The sequence below is a fragment of the Acinonyx jubatus genome, chromosome F2 (genome assembly GCF_027475565.1).
Source record: "Acinonyx jubatus isolate Ajub_Pintada_27869175 chromosome F2, VMU_Ajub_asm_v1.0, whole genome shotgun sequence".
NCBI lineage: Eukaryota > Metazoa > Chordata > Mammalia > Carnivora > Felidae > Acinonyx > Acinonyx jubatus.
The window spans coordinates 63806074-63829367 of NC_069394.1; the positions used below are offsets into that span (position 1 = coordinate 63806074).

Below are 23294 nucleotides of genomic sequence, written 5' to 3' on the forward strand. Positions count from 1 at the left end.
GAGAAAATCCTGCCACTAAGACAGACTCTGCTTTCAACTGGGATGATGGCTTTCTCTGGAAGCCACTCAGGTGGCACTGCTTAACTTCCACAGACAGGACAGACATATTTATGATAATGAGCAACAGAAACCAAATGATAAGCAAAATGTTCTGACCAGCAGTAGTCTTTCATATTGCCTAAAAATTAATCATGGTGTCCCTAGAAGTAGAACAGACAGGCAGCCTACAAAATACAACTCAATCTATACAAAAAGAGAAAGAAACTGGATGTGGAAGGCTGAAACATGACTTGAGTTACCACAATGGAGAGTCTGGCCTCATGAAAATTTAGGGATTTCCCAAGTAGGTGAAGTCTCTGAGGGCCCATTAATCCTTCAAGATTATCCTCTCCAAAGCTGCTGTACCCACACCACCTAGCACTACAAAGGAGCATGCCTTTGATATACTGAACATACTGAATACCTGAATACACTGAACAACCCATTAGGCTGCTGGGATTTGTTAAAACTGACTTATTTATTTTGAGAGAGAGAGAGAGAGAGAGACAGTACAAGTGGGGAAGAGGAAGAGAGAGAGGGAGAGAGAGAGAATCTCAAGTCGGCTCTGCACTGTCAGTGCAAAGTCTGATGCAGGGCTTGAACTCACGAACCATGAGGTCATGACCTGGACAGAAATCAAGAGTTGGACACTTAACCAACTGAGCCACCGAGGCACCCCTGGGCTGCTGTTATCGAGTGGGGTCCAGAGCAACATCAGGCCCTTCTGCAGATCCAGCTGTAGTACATGCTGTTTTGGTGCTAAATCCTTAGGTCCCAGGAGATCCAGTAATAGTCCAAGTGCTTGGGCCAAGTGGGATGCTGCACTGAGTGGCCAGCAAGCCTGCACAGGAGAAGATGCACAGGTCCCACGAGAATTTTAGTAAAGTCCTATGTGCTTCTCCAGATAGCAGAAGTCTTCTTGGTTTATTACTGGGCCCTAGAAGAATACCTGATTATTGGACATGATCTGAGCTGTCCGTTATGAACTGGGCGTTCTCTGACTACCACACCATAAGATTGGACATTTACAGCAGAAATCCAGAGCACAGTAAGTTACATATGCAGGTAGCTCAGATTCCTTAAATATGTGCTTCTGCTACATTGTCTCTCCCTCAACCTATATGTACATCCTCATGGGGAGTTCATTAGTGATGCATGACTAAGGAGAAAAAAAGGAACAAAACAAAACAAAAAAACACTTGATACTGGTTTAGACCTGGTCCAGTATGACATACTGGCATAGAATCAAGTGGACTATTAAGGTATTATATGTCCACCAAGAAGTCTTCTAGAAAGAAAGAGAGAAAGGCTCTAAAGCTTTAAGAATATTTACTTACCCTTGTAACTGATCTATTGCCAGAAATAGGGATTCACTGATTTATGGGCAGTGGATAATAGTGTGGCTAGAAGATTTGAAAATAACAGAATTGGAAGATTGGTTTCAAGGATGTCTAGGGAGAAGTATGTGAAAGAACATCTTAAAATGTGAATAAAAGATTAAGGTACTTGTTACCTATTTTGTGGGTTGGAATTTAAAAAAATGAATTGAAATAATGAACAACAGCATATATGCCGGCAAAAGTAGTGGCAAGAGGGAAAGCACTCTAAAGCTACTGCATTATTCATGAGGAAGGTAAACATATTACTCATCATGCATCCTACTATTTCTGGGAAAACCGCACACACAATTAAGTCTGAAACTTCCAAAAGTAGAAGAGGAAAGTCATATATATATATATATATATGAAATTTATTGTCAAATTTGTTTCCATACAACACCCAGTGCTCATCCCAACAGGTGCCCTCCTCCATGCCCATCACCAACTTTCCTCTCCCTCCCACCCCCCATCAACCCTCAGTTTACTCTCAGTTTTTAAGAGTCTCTTATGGTTGGGCTCCCTCCCTCTCTTTTTTCTTTCTTCCCTTCCCCTCCCCCACAGTCTTCTGTTAAGTTTCTCAGGATCCGCATAAGAGTGAAAACATATGGTATCTCTCTTTCTCTGTATGACTTATTTCACTTAGCATAACACTCTCCAGTTCTATCCACGTTGCTACAAAAGGCCATATTTCATTCTTTCTCATTACCAACTAGTATTCCATTGTATATATAAATCACAGTTTCTTTATCCGTTCATCAGTTGATGGACATTCAGGCTTTTTCCATAATTCTGTTATTATTGAAAGCACTGCTATAAACATTGGGGTACAAGTGCCCCTATGCATCAGCACTCCTGTATCCCTTGGATAAATTCCTAGCAGTGCTATTGCTGGGTCGTAGGGTAGATCTATTTTTAATTTTTTGAGGAACCTCCACACTGTTTTCCCGAGTAGCTGCACCAGTTTGCATTCCTACCAACAGTGCAAGAGGGTTCCCGTTTCTCCACATCCTCTCCAACATCTATAGTCTCCTGATGTGTTCATTTTGGCCACTCTGACTGGTGTGAAGTGATATCTCAGTGTGGTTTTGATTTGTATTTCCCTGATGAGGCGTGACGTTGAGCATCTTTTCATGAGCCTGTTGGCCATCTGGATGTCTTCTTTAGAGAAGTGCCTATTCATGTCTTCTGCCAATTATTTCACTGGATTATTTGTTTTCCGGGTGTGGAGTTTGGTGAGTTCTTTATAGATTTTGGATAGCCCTTTGTCTGATATGTCATTTGTAAATATATTTTCCCATTCTGTAGGTTGCCTTTTAGTTTTGTTGATTGCTTCCTCTGCAGTGCAGAAGCTTTTTATCTTCATGAGGTCCCAATAGTTCATTTTTTCTTTTAATTCCCTTGCCTTTGGAGATGCATCAAGTAAGAAATTTCTGCGGCTGAGGTCAGAGAGGTTTTCTGAAGAGGAAAGTCTTAAATAGCATATTAGCAATCCAAACCCAGCAACTGATCAGAATCAATTTCTCCCAGAAATTCAAAACTGGTTTAACATTTTAAAATTCCAATAATGTACTTCTTCCAATTAACAGAATAAAGGAGAAAAGTCATATGATAATATCAATATATGAATAAGACCTTTGAATATTAAGTGAGGTCAATATTTTTAAAGTATTCTCTGTGCCCAATGTGGGGCTTGAACTCACAACCCTGAAATCAAGAGTCACATGCTCTTCCAAGTGAGCCAGCCAGGCACTCCAAGTGAACTCAGGTTTTAATTTTAAAAGTTCTAGCAAACTATTAAGAGAAGGGAATTTTTTTAACTTTATAAGTTATCCATTTATTTAAACTCTACTAATGTTGCAATGATCATTCCTCTTAAAATCAGAACCCACTCAAAAAAGTACAAAGTATTACCATTTCTTTTCAACACTGTATTAGAATTCTTAGCCAAAGGAGTAAAGTCCCTCCTCTCCTCAAAAAAGACATAAAGGCTATTGACACTGAAAAGAAACAAAACTGTCATTTTTACTACTTTTCACTAATAATAGCCATCATATCATCATATGATTTTTAAAAAAAGGAAATAAAAGCTATAATAGCTGGAAAAAAGAAACAACACTGTGCTTTTCACAAACAATATAGCTCTTTACATGGAAAAATTCAAAATAATTTAGGGCTAAATAAAAATAAACTAGGATAATTTAGCATGGTTCTCAACACACATTTAAAATCAAAATGATAAATTTCCTTTCATCATAATTAAATCTACTTTCTGGTCCAATCTCAGAATAATCTGGGGTAAAACGTCCTTATTTTCATAGAGTAAGGTGGCATTTGAAACCTTTTGGGAGTAGGACTTCATTGAGCTAGATGACCCTCCAAAAATCACATTTTAAGTGTATTAAAATACAGTAGAAAGTAAACTAATACGTATAGACTCTATTGCATCTTAACTGGTCCAGAGAAGATTAAAATGACCAATTTTTCTATCTTAATTTTTCACAAATGAAAACTCTGCTGCATACTTAATAAGATCTTGGTATTAACAAAAAAAACCTTCAAAATCAGACTTAATTTCTACAAACTATACGATTTTTATGAAAAACCTTGATTATTTGGTCAAAATGAGCCATCAAGAAAAAAACCATCCATCTAAGAATCCCAGATGTGTACCCCATGTGAGAGAGAAGGCAATCAATTAAACACACAAAAAAGGATGCCATTTATTTTAGCTGCATCTTTCTTAGGCTCGCACAGATTGAATGGAGTCACATAATTACGTTTTTACTTTCCACAAATCACAATATTTTTTAAGTTTATTTATTTTGAGAGAGAGGGAGGGAGGGAGAGAGGGAGAGAGAATCCTAAGCAGGCTCCACACTGTCAGCACACAGCCAGATGTGGGGCTCAAACCCATGAACCATGAGTCATGACCTGAGCTGAAGTTGAATGTTTAACCAACTGAGCCACCCAGGCACCCTACAAATCACAATATTTTTAACCACAAGGATAACTTAAAGACTATTTTCTGACAAACAACAGAAAATCCAAATTGGTCCATCTTACACACACACACACACACACACACACACACACACACACACACACACACAAAAGCGGATCCACTGACTCCTGTAATAGACTATAGAGATATTAATTCCTTTTACTTTGTGGATCATCTTTTAATCTTCTGCATATTTTTCATTTATGAAGCTTAGAAGTAGTGGAAAGGTTTAGCCTATTTTGTGATAAAGCAAAGATTATCTTGTGTTTCTGCAAGCCATGCTGTTATTATGCATTTACTCATTCAACAAGTATTTAATTAAATTCTTATGATGCATATACTACAAATTAGATACTTAGGAGGAACATTAAGAAAAAAAAATAAGCCAACAGTATAGTTAGAAAAGCAAACCATAACGAAGAAAGTAGTTAAGTAACGTTGTGGTTAACCACAAAAGTGAGTGGCACAGCCCCTAAGTGCAACAGTTCACAGAAACAGAAAATCTAGGGTAGCTAGAGAAGTCAAAAATATTTAATTAAAGAAACAAAACATGAACTATCCCTTAATGAGTGGTTGATACTCAAACAGGAAAATGTAGATTCTGGGGTATGTGCCCAGATTCTTTCTTCAGAAACAAAAGCTCATTCTGCCAGCTGCCAGGAGTGTTGGCTGTTAGAGGCTCTCACCTAAGGTCTTGTCCAGATTTGTCCTTCCAGGAAGGCAGCTGCCTCATCCAAGATCACATTCTTTGGAGGAAGCTTGCTTCTAATCACTAAAGTGCAAAGGAACAGGACCTCTGCACTTGCAGGGCTCTCCCTGTGATCGTCTGAGAGTTCTATTATAACTACTTCACAATTCACTTTGTTCCTCCACTCAAACCCACTTCCTTCACTCCCTTCAAGGTGCTGCTCCCATAAGCACGCCACAGTTAACCCTCTGCATGCAAATCTCCACCTCAGAGTCTGCCTCCCAAGGAACCCCATCTAAGACATTATATCAAACAGAGAAAATATTCTATGTAGAAAGAATATCAAGCAAAGACTTGATATTATATGTACTGGGATAATTGGACAAAGTGCCTTGCTCACACTGAAGGCAGTGTGTGGGGAAAATGAGAAGTATGGTTAAGTAGATTTTGGAGGACCCTGAATGCCACCCCAGTTTGGAATTCATCTCATAATTCAATGTTCCAAAACTCTTGCATCTTTAATGACCCTGGACTGTGAATTCATCCTCCTGGATGGATAGACACAGAGCTAAAAGTGACAAAGTACAAGCATGAAAATTCTCTAAAGTTTGATTATCTTTAAAATGTACATGAACCTTGAATATCATCCACAGTTATTAGGATTTGTCATAATGAATACATACTCTTGTTTAAGAAGCATGGCCACGAGTAGAGAAACAGTGTGTGTGTGTGTGTGTGTGTGTGTGTATGTGTGTATGCGCGCGCACGCACATGTGTGTTGTGTGTCCACACTTCTCAATGTTTTTTCAACTCTCTAAAAAGGGTTTAAAAAAAAGAAAGGGGTGGGTAAAACATGATAGTCAGGTTATATTTGAAAATGTTGACTTATGCCTTTCCACTTGCCCACCTGGCACCATTTCTAATCACCTGGTGCTCATTTGCATGACACCTGCTTCTAGCTTTTCATAACCATCATTTTTGATTTGTCTCCTGAATGAGGGGTTTTCCTTCAACCTCTGCCAATAGGCCCCATTAGGGTTTTAGTTTACAAGAAATCCAGTACTAATATGCAAATATAGTACATATATGGGAGTTAGTAGGGGCCTCAAGGAGATGAAATGATCTAAAACAAATGACTTAATACTAAAAGCAATAGCACAGTAATACAGAGAGCTTGGAAAATCAGAATGGTTGTGGGAGCAAAAACAGCCCCTCCACTGAGCACTTCATATAAAAGCTATAGACCATTCTTATCCATTCTTATCTTTTTGCATATGCTACATAGTTACATACACACACAATCTTGAATTCATATTTTCTACATTTTTAATGGTTCCATATAATATCCTATCTAGAGCAAAGCTTGTTTAACCTTTTTAAGGAATATTTGGTAAGAAGAATGAGAATGAATACCTGATTGCAGGAAATGGGCTTACTGTGCATTATGAAGACATGGCAGAGAACAAGGTTGGCAAATTAGATACTTTCCTTGTGGAGCTTAATTTAAGAGAGTGAACCAATCTCTAAATAAATAAATGAGAAAAGGCCACACCTGATGAGTGCTGTGTGGAAATAAAACAACGTGGTGTGATGGGGCTGATGGGAAGCTGCTGAGATTGAGTGGTCTGTGAGGGCCTCTCTGACAGTATGTTTAAACCTGAGATCTGAACAGTAGGAGGAGCTGGCCATGTGAGGCATGTGAAGGAAAACCTTTAAGCAGAGAAAACATTGTGTAAAAGCCCTGAGTCTCAAAGCTTGCCTTTTAAGGCAGCTTCATCTCTGCTACTCAAAAGGCTAACCCTGGGAGGCTAATCCTGCAAACATATTCTCACTAAACATCCAGAATGAGCCAAATAAATATTTCCAGAAAGAAAGCCAGCTATAACATGTAACAACAGGAAACAGATGATTCAATACATCCTATGATATGCCCAAATTATCTGGACCAAGATTAGGTCATTCTATGATTTATATAACATATTTATATTCATCCTTATTTCAGAAGGAAGTTAAAGTATTTTCCAAAGAAGTATAGATTATGATCAAATAGCATAAATAAAAAGTAGAGGGAAACATAAAGTAAAACAAGTGAAGACAATGTGGTGAAAAGAAGGGAGATATAAATGCTCACGAGAAAGGAATCTTCATGTGCTACTGGTGGGAATACAAACTGGTGCAGCCACTGTGGAAAACACTAGGGAGGTTTCTCAAAAAAATTACAAATAGAATTACCTATGACCCAGTAATTCCACTACGGGGTATTTACCCAAAGAAACCAAAAACACTAATCCAAAAAGATATATGCACCCCAATATTTACTGCAGCATTATTTACAATAGCCATGATTATGGAAGCAACCCAAGTATCTCTCCATAGATGAATGGATAAGGAAGATGTGGTATATATACAATGGAACATTGCTCAGCCATTAAAAAAAAGGATGAAATCTTGCCATTTGCAACAATGTAAATGGATCTAAAGGTTGTAAGGCTAAGCAAAATAATTCAGTCAGAGAAAGACAAATACCATATGACTTCACTCATGTGTGGAATTTTAGAAACAAAACAAATAAATAAAGTAAAAAGAGACAAAAAACCAGATTCTTAAATACAGAGGACAAACTAGTAGTTGCCAGAGAGGAAGTGGATAGGGGGAGGAGTGAAAGAGATAAAAGATATTAAGAGTACACTTATCTTCATGAGCACTGAGACATGCATAGAATTGTTGAATCATATTGCATACCTGAAACTACTATAACTCTGTATGTTAATTATATTTCAATTAAAAAAAAATGTTCATGATAATGACCTACATTCTGGCTACCACGAGTTTTCCAGAAGCCTATACAAAGAAAAAAAGGAAAGGAATGCTATGAATTACACAATTCAAAATATTCATATACGACTGTTTTTCTTTATTTTTTATTTTATCTTTTATTTAATTCCAGTATAGTTAACATCCAGTGTTACATTAGTTTCAGGTGTATGATATAGTGATTCAACAATTGTATATGTTACTCAGTGCTTATCATGATAAGTGTACTCTTAACCCTCTTCACCTATTTCATCTATCCCCTCACCCATCTCCCCTCTGGTAACCATTTGTTTGTTCTCAATAGTTGAGTCTACCTTTTGGTTTGTCTCTTTTTTGCTTGTTTGCCTTGCTTCCTAAATTCCGCATATGAATGACATCATCTGGTATTTGTCTTTCTCTGAATGACTTATTTCACTTAGTATAATACTCTCTAGATTCATCCATGTTGTTCCGAATGGCGAGCTTTCATTCTTTTTATGGCTAAGTAATATTCCATTATATATACATATATACCACCTTTTTTAATCCATTCATCTTGGGTAGATTCCTTAATTTGACTACTGTAAAGAATTCTGCAACAAACATAGTGGTATCTATATCCTTTCAAATTAGTATTTTCATATTCTTTGGGTAAATACCCAGTCGTGGAACTATTGGATCATATGGTAATTCTATTTTTAATTTTTTGAGGAACCTCCATTCTGTTTTCCACATGGCTGAGCTAGTCTGCATTCCCACCAACAGTGCACGAGGGTTCCTTTTTCTTGGCATCCTTGACAACACTTGTTGTTTCTTTTGATTTTTATTTTAGCCATTCTGAAGGTGTGAGGTTCATAACCTATTTTTGACATTATAAAAGAGAACAGTAGTTCTCATAAGAGGATGCTGTCTAATGCAATGAATATGCCCCTCCACAACATCCTTTAATAGATGACAAAACCGTATTTTCATGGTCTGATTCTTATAGTGACTCTCAATAAAGGCTTCTTAAATCACTCACTGCACAGCTCAGTGAAAGTAATTCTTTAGTGGGTCACCCTAAAGCTGAATGGGCACCCAAGTCACTCTTCAACTAACTTTATCCAAAAATATACTTGTTAATAACTTAAGAACTTGATGTACATGACCTGCATGAATTCTTCACTATTTCTCAAGATTGAACTATTGTCATTGGATTCCCTATCCATCCATAGACTATGGCAGTGACGTGTTGCTAATTGTACACAGACCTCAACATCTTACCTGAATATAAAGAAAGGGTTAGATTTTTAAAATTCTGGAAAACTAAGACTTTAAGGTTCCACATAGCAGAGTATTTGTCATCTGTATATTTTAAGAGTGTTTTTCATATCATTGTTATATCACTAAGAGGAAAGATAATAAGAAATGTTTCAATAAGTATTTTTAGTCAGAATAGAATAATATTCTGTGCATAATAAACTGTAGCTGGTTTTAATCACCATTTTATATAATGCTAAAATAATTATTATATATCGTAAATAAAAAACATAACAAGAAAAAATGAAATCAACAAAACAATACCAGATCCTCTGGAGAGAATCCTAGGCGTAAAATAGCATTAAAATAAAAATAATATCTCAGAAATATACAGCTACAATAAATCTTAATACAATATAGTTCACTTCACACAAATAGATATATTATTTCAATGTGCAGACAAATCAAATGTACTGTCAATTCAATATAGCTTGTCACTTTTTGATTTCAGATCAATATGTTCAAAAAGCGAAGAAAGAGCAGGAGTTATATACCCCTTTACACTCCAGGCTATACTTCAAAAAGAAAGTTCTCTCTTTTATGTTAAAGGAACAACTTACAACTGAAAACTGTCAGTGTGTTTCATGTAGAACATTACTCAACAATCAGATCATTTAGGTATTTTTAATAATTCATGTTTAGATGTCTTACTGGTGCTAAGAACTCCCAGGAGCAAAAACAACAGAAACTAACAAATCTACCCTTTACCTTATTCAATTTACATACTTGATTCTATGGCAAATTTATTGGAAACCAATCTCTAAATCTGAACTTCAAATATTAATTTCTTACTTCTATTAGTCTATTAATGGAATGTATTGCTACGTATGAAAATGTACCAAACATATAAACAGAAAACCAAGGTAGGCTTCTGTAAAATTTACCAGAATATAATATTTGAGAGTGCCCCAAGTATTATCAGTCTTTTCTAAATATGCAGGAGTTTTTGAGGACAGGAAATATTTTATTTCAATTTATATTTCTTAATACATAATACAGCACCCAATAAATATGTACCAAATGAATGTAAATGACGTTCCAAACATCATGTGCCAAAGAACTTAATAGCTGTTGAAAAGATAACAAAGTCATAATGAATTTTAAAGAAAGTGAAATCTCTCATAAACTGCTGAGATATTCCCAGACTCCTAGTGGCAAATGATTATTCATACCCAAACCACACTTCTCAAATTTGATAGGTTGATCCTGATTTTTTTCATTCATAAATGTACTTTACAACTATTTAGTAGAACACCATTTACATACCAGACATTTTCTAGGCAGGAAGATACAGTTACAAAGACTGCCAAAATATCTTCCTATAAGAAATTTATACTCTAGTGGAATAAACAGAATATAAACTGAAATCAAAGGAATAAAGCCAATAAAACAATATCAAATACAATAAGGGATATAAAAAAAACATGCTACAGAGAGTGACAGGGACATTGGATCTGTGTGTGCTATTTTAGTTGGGAGTGATCCAGGTTGCCTCTCTGAGACAATAAGATATATTCTGGATTGTTTTCTAATTATGTATAATGTCTCCAAATTTAGCCAAAGTAAAGTATACTTCTGTGATACAGCAACAAGCAAGACCTCCCTTTCTCCCACCGCTGAACAAAGAACACACACACACACACACACACACACACACACACACACTGGCCTACTCTCCTTTCTAACTGTGCCACAGTGCTTTTTCAGAGATATCAGAGCTACAACCTTAAAAAGCAGATGTTTACTTTGTTGTTTTTTCCACACTTTGAATTAGTTCTAATTTCAGGATACTAGAAGGCCATCCTTCAAAAGCATCTCTCCACAGGGTCTGTCACTGAGTTATTACTATTAATTGAAAAGAGAAGTAGTAGCATCTAATGAGATGGCAGTCAAAATATTGGGTGTCCACCAAGTGCCAGGCACTGGATTGGGTTCTTTAGACTTTGTTTCATCTCATATAGTCCTCATAAAATCCCTCTTAGGTATTGTCTTGCAGATGAGGACATTAATGTTCACAGAGATCATCAAGTGCCCAGGGTCAAGCAGAGAATAAATGGTTGCTAAGCTCGTATTATTTCCCAAGATCACCTGCTTCATCCCATATAACTGTGTCATGCAACTTCCTCCCTTGAAATGCAAATGTGCTGGGGGGCGGGGTATACATTAAGCCTTATACAGTGGTGTGGATTAATTTATCAGGCCCTCTCGTGAAAGCAGATATTAAAAAGGAAAAAATATAGCTGAAAGTGAATTAGATAGTTAAGTACATAATTAAAAGTTATTCACTGTACATAAAGGCTAATTAATGTGATGGGGAATATTTTGCTCTAGGTCTTAAAGGAATAAATATTAAGACGCTATTTGCTAGCTGGTTGTGACTTAAATGTATTTTTTTCCATAGAAGGAAAAAAATACACAAGTCTTGTTTGTGTATTGTTTAATTCAACAGATATCAACTCCTTTATTGTCTGTGCTTTATTGTCTGTACTCCACTAGACACTATAGTGAATGCACAATAAAGAATGAGGCAAGATATTTGTTTCCCACCTTTAAGAACTGAAGATCTACTTTGGATACAAAACATGACAAACACCCATTGTCAGCGGATTACTGATACTCACACATCCTTCACTGTAGAAGAGCCCTCTCTCTACCTGGACAGATTGTCCTCTATGACTGGAAGGGCACAGAGGAATGACATAAAAAGCATGGGCCCTATTCTAACCAATCACATCAGTCCACTTTTTTAATGTATGCATGTTACCCTATAAAATTCTCTCTCAGCACTGCTTGAGCTGTGTTCCACAAATTGTGATATATTTTCCTTTCCATTGTTTGATGGATTTTTATTTCCCTGAGATTTCTTCTTTGACCAGTAGATTATTTAGAAGTATTCTGTATATTTTCACAGCGTTTTAGAAATTTTCCTGTTTTCTTTCTGTTATCGGTTTCTAGTTTTATTCCATTGTAATGGAGAAAACCTGTTGTATGATTTCAGCTGAGGTTTGTTCTGTGGCTCAGGGAATGGTCTGCCTTTGTATACATTCCGTGTCACTTGAAAAAAAAATATGTATTCTGCAGTTGTTGCATTGAGTGGTCTACAAATGTCGACTATATCCTTTGATGTGCATTTGTTCCTCTATAGCATTCCTGATTTTCTGTATAGTTTTTCTTCCAATTGTCAAGAGAAGGGTTTTGAATTTCCTAACTATAGTTGTAGATTTCTCTACTTCTCTGCTTAAGTCTGTCAGTTTCCACTTCAAACACTTTGCAGCTCTGCTGTTGACTGCTATTTTTCTCGGTAGGTTTACCCTTATATTACTGCATAATGGCAGTTCCTGTCTCTAGTAATTTTCTATCCTCTGAAGTCTACTTTATCTGACATTAAAAGATCCACTCCTCCTTTCTTTGGATGTTTCAATCATATTTTTTTTTCTATTCTTTACTTCTAGCCTGCTTGTTTCTTTGTATTTGAAGTGAGTTTCTTAGATACTGCCTACTGGTTGGGTCATATTTTTTTAATCTACTCTGACAATCTCTGTCTTTTAACTGGTATATTTAGACCATTTGCATTTAATTTAATTATTGACATATTATGACTAAAGTTTGCCATGTTATTTTTTTTGTTTTCTATTTGTTCTTTGCTTTGTTTTTCTTTTTCCTACTCCTGTGAGTTATATGAACATTTTTTAGAACTCCATTTTATTTATTTTTTAAGTTTATTTATTTATTTTGAGAGGGTGTGGAGGCCAATGTGGGACTCAAACTCATGAACTGTGAGATCATGACCTGAGCCAAAAACAAGAGTCAGATAGACACTCAACTGACTAAGCCAGCCTGGTGCCCCGAGAACTCCATTTTAAACTACCAGAGTTTTTGAGGGCATCTTTTTGTATAGCTTTTTTAGTGGTTGCTCTAGGTATGACATTAAAAATGCACAACTTATCAATAGGTGTTGTTGTTTTACCAGTTTAAGTGAACTATAGAAACCTTACCTCCTTTTCTCCCCTTTACTCTTTCCTGCTTATAATACAACTCTCAAATATTTTCTCTACATACATTTAGAACCACACCTGACACTGCCATAATTTTTGCTTCAACCATCAAACATAATTTAGGAAACTCAAAAGGAGAAGGAAAATGTATTATATTTAGTCATATTTTTTTCTCTTTCCATGTTCTTTCTTCTTTCCTAATGTTCTAAAGTTTTTTTTTCTTTTATCAATTCCTCTCTGTTTAGAGAACTTCCTTTAGTCAAACTTTTAGAGTAGACCCATTGGTAACAAATTCTCTTGGTTTCCCCTTCATTTCTAAAGGATATTTTCTCTGATTATAAAACTCTAGATTCTTTCTTTCAGCATTTGAAAAATATTGTGCCACTTCTTCCTGACATTCATAGGTTTGATGAGAATCTGCTGCTATTCAAATTGTTTTCCCTGTATAGGTATGGTATTTCATTTCTCTCGCTCCTTTCAAGATATACCTTGACTTTTTTTTCCCCAGAAGTTTAACTATAATGTATCTTGGCATGGATTTCATGGCAAGAATGGCCTCATTACCACTCAGCAATGTTGAAAGTCCTGACTCTTTTTCTAGGCCTCTCCTGACATGACCCAGGTGGGGAGGGAAAGAAATGCCTCATTACTGCCAGGGGTGAGAGAAGCCATGCTTCCCACATGATCTCCACTGACACTGGTCTCAGAATATAGGGGTAAGAGTGGGGCCATAATGTAAATATAAATTAAAACTAAATGAGATATCACACAAACCTATTAGAATGGCTATTATTACAAAGACAGACAACACCAAGTTTTGGCGAGAACGTGGAACAATTGGAATCCTCATACAATGTTGGTTGGAATGTAAAATTGTACATACACTTTTCAAAACTAGTGGCTAATGTCTTAAAAAGTTAAACATACACCTACCATATGATCCAGCCAATTTATTCCAGGTATTTACCCAAGAGAAACAAATGCATACATCCATATAGAATACTATTCAGAAACTAAAAGAAATAAATTACTGATACATGACACAAGATGGATGAATTGTAAAATAGTTATATTGAGTGAAAGAAGATATACAGGAAAAAAAGCATGCATAGCATAGGATTCCATTTATACAAAACCCTAGAAAAGGAAAACTATTCTACGGTAACAGAAAGGAAACAAGTAGTTGCCTGGGGAAGTGGAGAGAATAAAGAAGGGTACAAAGGAAGAATGAACAAAGAGGCATTCTAGACAACAATAAGGAAGGAAGGCATATGAGGAACATGTCCAAACTGAATCCAACTATTTTAAGGCACCTTCCAGGGAATTCCAAATAACATTTCCACTACTTATAATTGACTCTATGTCACTTGACCATAGATAGGTGCAAAGGATATACCACCATTCATAATAAAGAAATTCTGTTCATATGGGAGAAACAGTCTCTCTGCCTCAGCACCTTTCCTTGTGTTCCAGCACTCTTATGTATTTATTTTTTAACATTTTTGTTGATATTTCAATAAAAGTTTGGAGGGAGAAGAGGAAAATGCATATGCTTAGTTGACCATGACTGTAAGTATAGCTATACTCAAAGCTATAGCTTAATACTTACTGATTTCAATTGTATCTGTAAGTCACAGATACAATTCTTAACTAAGTTCACATAATTTAATCTTTAAAAAAATATCCAATGGGTGAACTACTTGCAAATACTTATTTCCTAGATGGTCTTTTTTATTTTTAATATTTTTTAATTTTAAAAGAACTTTGAACTTACAGAAAAAGTATATGAAGAGCAGAAATACCTCCATATATACTTTACCTAGAGACCCCATTCAAGTTTTGCAAAACTTTCCTAATAATGTCCTTCCTAGTGAACATATCAGTTCTAGGACCATATTTTGCACTTAGTTGTATTGTCCCATCAGATTGAGACTTTCCTTGACTGTCAACTCTTTATACATTATTGAACACATCAGAAAATCAGAATTTCCCTATCAAAATTATCAGATATTTTCTCATTATTCAGCTCAGGTCATGTGTAATTGGCATAAATATTAAAGAATTAAAGTTGTTTTAGCTGCATACTATCAGGAGCACACAATATTGATTTGTCCCATCACTTGAGTAAAGTTCAGTCTGCCTGGCTTCTTCACTATAAAGTTACTTTTCCCTTTGTAATTAACAACTACTTTGTGGAAAGATACTAGACATTAAGTAAACATCTCATTCCTCCTCCAACTTTCACCCATTAGTTTTTAGCAACAATTAATGTTTATTGCCTCAATTATTGCTCAGTGGTTGCCAAGTAGTAATTCTCTAATTCCATCACCACTTCTACTCTTATTAATTGGCATTCTACTATAAAGTAAAGCTTTATCTTCTCCCCATAAATTAGATACATTCATGTATCCCAATATATTGTAGTGGAATAAAATACTCCTATTTTATAGTATGATAATCTGTTACTATCATACTTTGAATCTCAAATTGCCCCAGATTTAGTTAACAGGAGTCTCTTCAAGCTTTTGACATGTTCCTATAACTCTTTGACCACTTCCTTATTCCCTGGCATAAGATGGTCCAGGTTTATCTTGTGCTTTCCCAGACTCAAGCCTAGGATCAACCATTTCTCCAAGGATATCTGTTTCCACTTGATGGAGAATGGTATTTAGAACTCAAAATCTGTCACTTGTGTGCTCATTGCTACTGAGATGTTGCTATTTTTTAGGCCATCACAGTAGACAGAGTAAGGAAATAAATGTAGGCATATATACTTATGTATATGTTACTACATACAAATCCATATTTACTTCTATTACATTTATATCTATTTCTATTCTTGAAGTTATGAGATACACCAGTACCTCCAATTTCAATCCAACACTGCAGGGTGCATTCTACATTTTCTCCTTTTTGTATTTGTGAATCCCGTCTCTATCAGCAAGAAAACTGGACTGCATTGTTTTCAATATATTTACTTATTCTCTCAACAGTCCTCTATCTTATATATAACAAATCTCCTGATCCTGCCAGGCCACTGCCTGAGAATCTCCAGGCCAACTTGAGTTCAAGGTTGCAGACATGGCTGGAATATGTAGGCCAGGGGTATCAGAAAAAAACAAGTTGCGCAGTAGTAACTGTATGAATGATGCAAGCTGATGGTTGACCACACATTTGATATGAGTCCACTTCATAACATATATGTCAAGTCAGTTAACACAAATTTAGCCCATGTGAGTAGAGGTACTTTGAACTAAGCAGAGAAGGTGATAAAGTGGTTCCATTCTACTTGGAGTGGGTCAGACCACATTTGAAAAAAATGTAGTGAATTTGTAGTGAATACACAGAGATTTAAATATTCTATGAAAATTTAATGGGGACCCCATTATCCTGAGTTTTAATAGTTTAGGATTTCACTCTCTTGTAAGCATAATCAGTCCTAAACCAAGATATATGACTGCCCTGAGGACCCTTCCAACCAATAATATTCAAATAATTATTCTGTTTATTTCATGGAAATGGGAGAAACTGAAAAGTATAAACTTCTCTCTGTTGAAAATAAAGAATTTACTGTCATGTTCCACATACACAATTTCTTGGGAATGAAGTTTAACTACTTACAACATAGACAAAGTAGATCACTTGATCCCAAAAAGCAGATATATGCCAGTTGATTATTCAATTTCAAAAGTTTTAACTGTCAAGCTCTTCAACTATTAAGCAGTTGGTTGAAGTAAGTCTTGTGTTTGTGCCATGAATCTTGCCTACGTGTGCTATAAAATACCATACTTTGGTGAAAGTCAAACCATTTCATATCTTGCCAGTTAAGTAAGGAGTTACATGTGGAAATCTTTATTAATAGGATTCTAGTGCTAATTTATTGAAGCGATGTCAAGCATTCCTCATAGATTGATGCCTAGGCTATCAGGATACTAGCCTATCCTGAATAAGCCAATGAGAATACTAAAAGTATTAAAAATTTCAAGAGTTTGTGGGATATGTCATTATTACCATATTCACTTTACCTCTTTATATTATTTAATTAAAATATCATTACCCAGCTCTAATGCAATGATTTCTAGACATGGTTTTGTAATGCCTCTAAGCATGTTAAATCATATTTAAAGACAATATAAATTTATACCTTCAATCACGTGGAAACAAGATTAATTTTCATCTAACATAGTTTCACAATACCATATTGTATATAGCTTTATAAACTTCTCAAACGATAAAATTTAGAAATAAGCAAATAAACTAAGTTAAGAAATAAACTAAGTAACTAAATTAGGTAATTAAGCTGTATAGTTAAAAAAATAACAAGATAAAAATATTCTCAACCAGTATATGTTATCTTTGCTTTTTTTTTTAAACAATATTCCTGTGCTCTCTTTAAAGTGCTTTACTCCAGTAAGTTTCCTTAAAACATTCCTAACTTAGAAAATCTGTAAAGGGAACACATTTTCAGGTCTTGTATATTTTCAAAACTAAAGTAAGCCTATGTCCACCAACTCCAGGGCACAAAAAAATCACAACATAGCACAGATATTAAAACTTAAGAGTCACAAGAGTTTAACTTATGACACCGTTTCTTACAATGTGGTCCAGAAATTAAATATGTAACAATCATTTGTGCCACTTCTTACTAAGTCCAGGTTCCTGGGCTCCTCCTTGATCTCCTGAAGCAGTTCTCATGAGAAGCACTGACCAAAGCCCTGGGGGCTTTGAGAATGCTAGATGAACACTATACATTTTATATTCTCTCTAGCATGAGACAGACGCTACAGGCTAGTGAGATTTTCTAATTTTGTGAAGTATATATAATTCTATTCAAAACTAAGCTCTGTTATGATCAAAATTGTTGCATACAAACCTGCTTTTAGAAGCAGAAACTTAGCTGTTTTCTCCCTTCAATTGTTTAAAGTACATATCAACCCTTAAAAATTACTCACCACTGCAATCCAAGCTAATAGGGATGTAGGTAATATGTCACCCAAAAAAAATCAATAAAATACATAGCATATAATTTTGTCTTTTTTTTTTTTTTTTTGGTGAGGAGGTCTTAAGATTTTATGAGACAATTTCGTCTTCACTTAAAATTCATTAATGCAGAACTATCTAGAGGGCTAGTTTTTTTTTAATAAGCACTTGATAAAAATCAAGTTGGATTTACTTCCTAATTATGTAGAAAGTTTACACATATTCCAAACTCTATCATTATCATTTGGAGAGAGTCTCAGCAATTTTAAAATAAATTAACAAATCTATTAAAACAAACAACTCACTTAATCTCCCTGGTAAATTATACTTTATATTCTAGGGGCGTAGAAACACTGTGAAAGTATTTCATGTTTCTTTTAACACAATTAATACACTGTGTCACAAAGTGTTATTATGATTCAGCTTTTTACATAGATAGATATCGAACTAGGCATGGTCTCTAATCATTAGAATAAAATAAAACAACCTAGTTGCACCAGCAATTCTACATGGACTTCCTCTGCTAACACTTGGGCAGAAACAAGAATCAAGACATGCATTATAGGACTTCATGACTCTATACAACGAGTTTCACTTGAAACCGTAGCCATAGCTCCCAAGACACTACAACGTTAACTTAAAGTTGGGCAGAAAAACTTGAGATCTTGCAAATCTTGGTTATCTGAAACCCATCCTCCCCAGAGAAAAGACCTATCTGATCACATCCCTGTCCACCTCTCCCTTTTTGTGCTAGGGCATTATTTCGCTTCCCCCATCCCTCTCTGCAGTTATTCTCTTCTCCTCAGTACTAGGGAACAACCCCATTCTCTATCTTTTCCCCCTGCCGCGTTACAGCCTTACTCCCACGTCGCGGACACGTAAACCGCCAATAGTGACCACAGCTGCTTTTGGTGGGGGAGGGAGGATCTCGAGCCTCCCACATCCGTCCGATCGTCTCCCACCCGTGCCCAGCTGGATGGTGGGACCGGGCTGGGAACGGACCCTGGGCATTCCTCCCCGCGGGAACTAGCATCTGCCCAGCGCGCTGGCTACCGCCGGGACGCTTTGCCAGTGCCCAGTTCAGTCTCTGGTTCTTTTTCTCTTGTCCTCCCGCTCTTCCTTTCTCCTCCTGTATTTCTGTCATCGGTTCTTTGATGGCGAGAGAAAGCAGCTCAGAGCTACACGTCTCCTCTCATAAATACGTGTATGCTTTTCCTGAATCTTTCTCCGCCCCTTTCTCACCCTAACACATATAGGGTCTGCAATGCACAGGACTCTCCCTTCATCCAGAGATCAATGTCAGCGTCTCAGTTTGACAATTTCACTCAAGGCGCCTTCATCTACCGAAGCCTACTCCTTACCAGTTCAGTTTTCTCCCAATTAACCATAGTCTCCCCCATTGCTAAGCGCCTCTTCCACCTTTCTGGGTTCTACTACTGCCAACATTAAAAAAAAAAAAAAAAAAAAATCCAACATGCAATACGGTGTAAATTCCAGGAAGAAAGTGTGAACGTGTAAGACAGTCTAAGTGTGTGCATCTGTGGGTCTCAGCCTGTCCGGGTCCTGTGCATAAGGCTGAGAGATGCAGGACAGTCAGACCGCTCAAACTTCCCCTGCCAGACTGACGCTGGGCCCTCTCCAGCTCACCTGTCCGCGCCCAGGTAACCGGCAAGGTGCCCGCCCGGCCGCGTTTCCGGACCCCCTGGCCCGGGCAGAGCGAATGCCAGTGAACTGGGGCCGCACGGCCACCCCTCCCGCGCATTTGTTCGCGGTCCCTCCTTCCCTCCGGGTGTTCTGAACCCCTTCCCCCAGATACAAACGGGACCGCCCTCCTCCACAGCGCCTTACCTCAAACAGGGGACCGATCTTGTTCTTCTCCAGGTAAGCCTGGATCCGGGATTGTTGATGAGACGCCATGGAGAGACAGAAGGGGCCGCGGAGAGTGCGGGAGAGCGCGCGGCCGTGCGCCTGGGCCAGGGGACAACCTTCCTTTTTCCCCCGGACTGGAGCCGGGACAGGAGCTCCAGAGCCTCGGCTCCCCCGGCGTGGCGGGCACAGCCCCGGCCGCGGGCGTGGGCTGCAGCCCCGGGAGCCGCGAGCGCGTGGGGCGCCGAGAGCCGGAAGCCCGGGCGCGGCGCCGCCAACTCAGTCAACTCCGAGGCGAGGGGAGAACTCATTCATCGCGTTCTCCTCCTGGCGCCCACCCCCGCCGCTCTCCGCAGCGCGCGGCGCCGGGGGAAATTCGAGCCAGAGGTTCCAGGTTCCTCTCTCCTCTGGGCGGCAGCAGCAGCAGCAGCAGGAGCCAGGAGGCGGATGCTTCTCCGCCTGGCGCGGCGCCGGGGGCGCCCTCGGGCGGTGGGGGGCTGCGGGGCTCGAACTCGCGGCAAGCGTGCGTGTGCGTGCGTGTGTGTCCGCGCGCCCGACTGTGTGCGTCCCCTTTCCCCCTTGCAGGAACAAACAGCCCGGGCTTCTCCCCAGGCTGTGCTCGCCCTGCCCGCCGCTCCCTAGCGACAGCGCCGCTCAAAAAGCCAATGGTGAAGGTGCTTCTTTCAAAGTGCACATAAATCTGGTGCTTGTTGGCTACTCTTGGCAGCTACAAACGCTGTTCGAAAAGGATGGTCCCCACCGCCCCTTCAGAGCTTGTCCTCGGCGCCTCGTGCTCTGCCTACACTAGCTCAGAATCGGAGAAAGGCAGAGTCATGGGAAGATGCGTGGGTCTGAGGGTTTGCCGCTAAAATGAAGTTGTCTTCCTTTAGAATGTCTGGCTTGGCGCCCATCTATAGGCTGGGAACCCAGATGAAAACTCCCTAAGTGCAGACACCCAAAGGTTGGGAGCCACCCTTTAGCTTTTGGTAGGAATAAGAGATAAAAGCAAGCCAGCCCTCCTTTGCAAATCTGAATTCCTGATTCACATATAATTATGTGAATTACAATCTACATGTTCTTAATATGTCTGTAGCTACACGCCAGATACTACTCTATTCCACCTAAAGATGCTTCCTCTAGACCCTTCATGAGATCCTCAAATTTAGACAATACCTTTCTTACTATCCAGGGATTTCCCAAGTTGAAGATCTACAGACAGTTCTCCTGAAAAACACATTGAGGGGCACCTGGGTGGCTCAGTCGTTAAGTGTCCTATTCTTGATTTTAGCGCAGGTCATGATTTCACCGTTGTGAAATCAAGCCCCGCATCAGGCTCTGCGCTAACAGCATGGGGCCTGCTGGGGATTCCCTGTCTCCCTTTCTATCTCTGCCCTTCTCCTGGTCATGTTCTCTCTCTCTCTCTCTCTCTCTCTCTCTCTCTCTCTCTCTCTCAAAAATAAACAAACATTGGAAGAAGAAGAAGAGGAGAAGGAGAAAAGAAAAATGCACTGAGGCCTCCAAAGATGATCTCTGTGGCTCCTAAACCATGACGTGCTGCCAAAATAAAGATTTGTGTTGGTAAATATGAAGGTTTGGAATGAAGGGAATAGTTGTACTTAAAGCAGACTGCAACAGTCTAGACTTAGTTTTCTTTCCGTGTTCTGGATTTCTGTAATTCATAATTTGTTTATTGGTATCGATGTTTTTTTTTCTTCTGTGTGACTACTTAAGCAGAACTACATATGTGGAAACATGCAATAGTTAAGAGTGGAAGATTCCAGAAGTTACTGTTAATTCCATTTAATAATTCATGTAAGAAATCTGCCAGAACTCCTAAAAGCTTCACCACCACCAATAACTTGAAACAGACAGGATTTGCAATGAAAAGATCCCCCGGTTATTGCTTTCACAATCAGACTTGGGTGATCTGCCCGGATGAAGTACGTGGAATAGCAGTGACGTACCTTGGGATCTCATGTGTTTTCCATTATGGATCAAAGGTATACTTATATATTTCCAAGTATGTTCAGGAGAAGTTAAATATACATAGTGAACATCAGCATTTCTATTTGCTAGAACGTATGGTGTAGAGCCATCTATGATCCAGCTAAAAAGTCCAGTACTTCTGATACCACATACATACATGCTCAGAGCAACTGCAGTTGGGCCTTGAATTGAAAGAAAGACAGAAAGAAAGACAGAAAGACAGAAAGAAAGAAAATAAAAAAGAAAGAAAGAAAGAAAAGAAAAAAAGAAAGAAAGAAAAGAAAAAAAGAAAGACAGAAAGAAAAAGAAAGAAAGAAAGAAAGAAAGAAAGAAAGAAAGAAAGAAAGAAAGAAGGAAGGAAGACACCCAAAGAAAAGAAAAGAGAAGAAAGCTTTGCTGGCAAAACACTTACATATTAAAGGGAGAATCATGAAGATATATATATACCTTATGTGTGTTAAAACACTGAACATCTCAAAATTACTTTTTTTATTTTTTATTTTATTTTTAATTTTTTTTAACATTCATTTATTTTTGAGACAGAGAGAGACAGAGCAGGAGCAGGGGAGGGTCAGAGAGAGAGGGAGACACAGAATCCGAAACAGGCTCCAGGCTCTGAGCTGTCAGCCCAGAGCCCGATGCGGGGCTCGAACTCACGGACTGCGAGATCATGACCTGAGCCGAAGTCGGACGCCCAACTGACTGAGCCACCCAGGCGCCCCTCAAAATTACTTTTTTTTAATTAAGGAAATATTTCAGAAGTTTTTCAAGGCCAACCTCACATACTATCTTCTCCTAAAAGCATTTCTTGGTTCTTTCCACTGATCCCCAAACCTGACTTCATTATTACAATAAATATTTATTGCACAGACTCTCCATGGCAGACATTACGTGAGAGCTGAGGATTCAAAGATGAAAAGCCTTGCCTTTGCTCTCAGGTATTTAATCTTGTTGAGGCAATCGGTATATACACAAATAAGACATTTGAATTCATTGTACTAATATAGATATATAAAACATGCTGTACACATACTGATGATGTAAAAATTACCTGTTCTGAGATCCTCAAGGAATTCTCCACAAAAGAGATGGTGTTTGAGCAAAATCTTAAAGGAAGACTAAAATTTTTAAGTTTTCAATTTTTAAGTTTTCCAGATGGGATTGGTAGAGTGGGGATGGGGGTAATATTTCAGGCTTTGGTGTTAAAAAAAATAGCATATGCAAAAGCACAGAGCACACAACAGGCTGGTGGTTAGAGAAACATAGGG

The 23294-nt window shown here is 38.0% G+C and overlaps 1 protein-coding gene across 1 annotated transcript in view; it reads right to left on the bottom strand.

The window, feature by feature from the left end:
* The window catches only part of CF2H8orf34 (chromosome F2 C8orf34 homolog), a 411205-nt gene extending 390544 nt beyond the window's left edge, over window positions 1-20661 (bottom strand). The window contains 3 exon segments of the mRNA XM_015084296.3: window positions 20023-20097; window positions 20099-20215; window positions 20217-20661. Of these exon segments, the coding sequence (XP_014939782.3) occupies window positions 20023-20097; window positions 20099-20215; window positions 20217-20351 (327 nt within the window). The 5' untranslated portion in view covers window positions 20352-20661.
* Window positions 20662-23294: the final 2633 nt, after the last annotated feature.